This window comes from Brassica oleracea, chromosome C6, assembly GCF_000695525.1.
Source record: "Brassica oleracea var. oleracea cultivar TO1000 chromosome C6, BOL, whole genome shotgun sequence".
NCBI classification, from domain to species: domain Eukaryota; kingdom Viridiplantae; phylum Streptophyta; class Magnoliopsida; order Brassicales; family Brassicaceae; genus Brassica; species Brassica oleracea.
In genome coordinates, this window is record NC_027753.1 from 23,401,331 (window position 1) to 23,403,227 (window position 1,897).

Genomic DNA, 1,897 nt, shown 5'->3' on the forward strand with positions numbered 1-1,897 from the left:
AGAAGATGTAATGGTGTACAAAAGAGTGAGATGAGTGATGGTATTTATAGTGATCAACAATACATAAAATATCAAAGATGGTGCTTGATTTGGTAAATGAGTGGGTGATCATAGTGCTTGATGAGTAGATGATCATAATGCTTGATGAGTAGATGATCATAGTGCTTAAGTTGGTAAAGGAGTGGAGGATCATTTCAAAGTTTATCTTATAACAGGTCTTTTTGTTATTGTAGTAGAAGTCGAACTTTATTTCCAAGGGTAACGAACCTTGAGAAAAAAAAAAGTAAGCCAAAAATAAGTTAAAAGAACTTTTTTTTTTTAACCTTTATTCCTTTTATTTATAAACATTACACCATTGCTAGAACAAACAGCAGAGATGATATTGGATCCCCTTGGCGCATGCCTTTTTTGCCAGGAAAAGAGTCGAGCAACTCGCCATTAAAAGCAATGCTAAAGGAAGTTGTGGTGATGCACTCACTGATCCAATTCAGAAACACTTCCGGTAAATCAGAGGCCTGTAGAATATGAGCATGAGCTCCCAATTGAGGTTATCGTAAGCTTTCACCAAGTCTATCTGAAGACAGCCCCTCGTTGTTGGACCTCGTTTGTGGAAACCAGACACCAGTTCTGAAGCTAAGAGGACGTTCTCGCAGAGGAAGGGACCCTTGATAAATCCTACTTGGTTCAGCTGGACTGCCTTAGAGACGAAGATCTTTAGTCGCTTCTTTAGAAGTCTTGCAACCACCTTATAAATAGTAGAGCAACAAGAGACCGGTCTGAATTTAGATAAATCATCAGCTCATGTCATCTTGGGCAAGAGAGCAATAGTAGTAGCATTAAACTTCCGAAGCATTCTCCCTGAGGAGAAAAACTCCTTAACAGCTTGAATAGAATCTACTCCAACTACCTCCCATGCATCTAGAAAAAACTCCACGGAGAAACCGTCGGGACCCGGAGCTTTGGACTTAGGCAGTTTGAAAAACACTTCCTTGATCTCTTCATCAGTTGGGAGACGAGTTAGTTCAGAGGCTAAGGAGTCAGAGCATCTGAAAGGATGCAAGAGGCGAATCTGATCCACTAACATCGGCTCAATTCCCCTGTTATCTGAACCTAAGAGATTCTTAAAATAAGCCACAGTCATGCCTTTGATTTGTTCCTGATTGAAGATCCGAAGACCCGAGGAGTTCCTAAGGTATCGGATAGCATTCCAAGACTGTCTGTTCATAACCGCTCGATGGAAGAATCTAGTGTTTGAATCCCCTTCTTTAAGCCAACGAATTCTTGATTTAAGCTTGAAAAAGTTCTCTTGCGCTGAAGCAAAGAAAGACCAAACCTCTCGAGCTTGAGACTCCTCCGTTACCAGGTCTGGTGTCGGAACAGTGAGTAGTGCATTCTGAATCCTTTCCAACTCTACTAGGGCATCCTTAGTACGTTGCTGAATATTACCAAACCCTTCTCTATTCAGACTACGACAACACTCTTTAGCTAGCTTCAATCGCTGACCCAAAAGAAAGAGCTTAGAACCTGTACCGACAGATTGACTCCAAGAGGCTTGGAACCGGGGCAGAAATTCAGAATGTGTAGAGACGAAGGAGAAGTACTTAAAGCTCTTTCTGCCAGAGTGCTCTGAAGGAGATAGTGAGACTAGGCACGGTGAATGATCGGAATCGCCTGGAGGATCGAAGATCGCCAGAGATTCCGGGAACTGATGAAGCCAAACAGGATTGACTAATGCCCTGTCTAATTTCCGCAAAATAGGATCCTCCGGTCTGGAATTATTCCAAGTGTAGAAAGTTCCCCTGCAGTTGAGATCAATAAGATCATTTGAATCCAGGAAAATTCGAAACTCCTCCATGCCTCTAACTGGAGGATCATAAGCCTCTATAGAATAGTGTTC

At 42.1% G+C, this 1,897-nt stretch overlaps 1 protein-coding gene across 1 annotated transcript in view; it reads right to left on the bottom strand.

The window, feature by feature from the left end:
• Positions 1-799: 799 nt before the first annotated feature.
• Positions 800-1,897, bottom strand: part of LOC106297779 — a 2,570-nt gene continuing 1,472 nt past the window's right edge. Inside the window, exon 2 of the mRNA XM_013733951.1 lies at positions 800-1,881. Within this exon, the coding sequence (XP_013589405.1) occupies positions 800-1,881 (1,082 nt within the window). The remainder of the gene's footprint in view (positions 1,882-1,897) is intronic.